General features: G+C 43.5%; 1 protein-coding gene across 2 annotated transcripts in view; it reads left to right on the forward strand.

Moving 5' to 3' along the window:
* LOC113815096 (ataxin-1-like) overlaps nt 1-2,190 on the forward strand; it is a 228,853-nt gene extending 226,663 nt beyond the window's left edge. For both annotated transcript variants that reach the window (XM_070132967.1, XM_070132968.1), the window contains one exon: nt 1,409-2,190. In XM_070132967.1, coding sequence (XP_069989068.1) covers nt 1,409-2,074 — 666 coding nt within the window. In that variant the 3' untranslated portion in view covers nt 2,075-2,190. The remainder of the gene's footprint in view (nt 1-1,408) is intronic.
* The last annotated feature ends 319 nt before the right edge of the window (nt 2,191-2,509 follow it).

Genomic DNA, 2,509 nt, shown 5'->3' on the forward strand with positions numbered 1-2,509 from the left:
AAGGAATTTATGAGCTGAATTATTTGATTTGCATTATTTTTGATGATGAGGGAGGGAGATGGTGAAAGTGATGATAGTGTTTGTTTGAGATGATAGTGATAATTGTGAAATATAGATATGGAAAATGATGATAAAGTAACTGATAATGATGTGATGTGATGAACGGTGATGATGATCGTCGTTATCATCACCATCATCATCATCATCACCACCACCATCACCTCCTCCTTGAATTATGTATAATATAATATAATAGTATAATCACCACTACCACCACCACCTCACAAAACATCTCAATCATTAGTTATCATCATCACCGTCATCACCATCACCACCATCATCTCCTCCTTGAATAATGTATAATATAATATAATGTATAATCACCCCTACCACCACCACCTCACAAAACATCTCAATCATTAGTAATCATCATCACCACCATTATCATTACTACAACCCTAATCACCATTAACAGAATAATCACCCAACCAAGTCTCATCTCGATATTTATTCTAATTTCTCTCCCTCACCACCTTCAAGATGAGCCTCGAGTTCGTCATACTCTTCTAAAGGCTATTTATATCTTGCACTAACTGGCCACTTAACCCCAATTACGTGTCCGTCTCGTCGTTACGTTGTATTTAGGTCTAGCTTCGTGTCTGTAGGAAATTAAGGTCTTTTTTGTCAAGGATTTGTATGATTAAAAAAAAAAAACTTTACTTTGGTTTCTGTTTTTTAAGGAAATGGGGATAATGATGATATGATCTTTTCTGTTTGTAATTATTGTTTTTAGTCCAGTATCGTTCATTTTAAGATAATGATGATAACGATAATAATAATGATGATGATGATAATAATAATAATAATAATAATAATAATAATAATAATAATAATAATATTAATAATAATAATAATAATAATAATAATAGGAAGAAATAATGATAGAAAGAAAACGAGGAAAAGGAAAATAGAAAAAGAGAAACAAAAACGTCCCCTGAAGACAGATCAGCGCCTTTTCATTTTAAAGAAAATCATGAGCAGCTTTCCTGTGGGATCTTTTTTTTTTTTTTTTTTTTGAAGAGAATTTGATATATTTCTTCCCGATAATAATGAATATATTTAGACGTTACCGTAAGTCTTAGGCACCATAAATTGGCAAATATCCCACAACACCTAGGAGTCTGCATGATTTTATGCACTTCTTAGTAAAGATAATGGGTGCAAATGGCTAATCATAAACTCTACTTATTTTCATAAGAATGACGCAAATAGCTTGAATTTGGAAACCAACTGAGTTTAACGAAGCAGGGATTTATTTTCATCTGTTATCCTGTGTGTTGTGAAAGCCATATATAAGTGTTGGTCGCCCCCTGATGTGCCTTGTACTAAGAGCTGCCCTTCCCCTCAGGTCTCCGTCGAGGCGTCCCTGGACCACCCGTTCTTCGTGTTCCACTGCGGCTGGTCCTCCTGCTGCCCCGAACGCACGCAGAAGAAGTACGAGCTGAAGGTGCGGCAGCTGCAGGTCGGCGACGTGTGCGTGTCGCTCACCAAGAAGGAGCCTCCTGCAGCCGCCCCCGACTCGGCCGCCTCCCTGCCACCGCCGCCTCCGACGTCCTCCGCCGCCTCTGCCTCCTCCTCCTCCTCCGCCGTCTCCATCAGCGGCTCCCCCTCCTCCGCCGCCGCGAACCAAGTGCCATCGACGTGTGCCGACTCAACCGCCAACCCAGCACCTACCTCCCCCTCCACCTCCACCTCCCCCTCCACATCCACCTCAGTCTCCACTTCCACCGCCGCCACGACGCCCACCCCGACCTCCGCCTCCCCTCCGCGCGTGTCCCCCTCCGACGCCTCCGGCAGCAGCGGCGGCGGCGGCGGCGGCGGCCAGGGGCTCCCGCGAGCGAAGAAGGGGAGCGCCTCGCTGCCGTTCCTCGGGGGCGCGTCGGGCTCGAGCGTGTGGACCAAGCCGGCGGCGCTGAGGACCACGGAGCGCCAACATTCCAGCGACGAGGCGCAGAAGGAGGAGAAGGACTCGGTTCGCAAGCGCCGCTGGTCCGACCCCGGCCAAGGGACGTGACACCCACACCGGCGTCGGCCAGCGTGCGAGGGGGGCTCGCCGCCGCCCCCCCCGTCGCCGCGCTCCCAGTAGTCCCGTTTCGGTTAGCGAGTGACGAAATTTTCATGACGGTCTGATCAATATTATATATATATATATATATATATATATATATGTATATATATATATATGTATATATATATATATATATATATATATGTATATACATGTATGTATATATATACGTACTTATATATATATATATATATATATATATATATATATATATATATATGAAAGAATCAGTTTAGTGCTACATAGATATGAAGCTTTAATTTATATATATACTTTCCTCTCCCTTAACCGAAAGAGTCGACAAGGTAAACGAAATTCACACGCTTTTGGAAGGCCTTTTCACATTCTCGATTTGACCAAACCGTAGCACACGTCTTTTCC

Source organism: Penaeus vannamei, chromosome 18 (genome assembly GCF_042767895.1).
Source record: "Penaeus vannamei isolate JL-2024 chromosome 18, ASM4276789v1, whole genome shotgun sequence".
Lineage (NCBI taxonomy): Eukaryota > Metazoa > Arthropoda > Malacostraca > Decapoda > Penaeidae > Penaeus > Penaeus vannamei.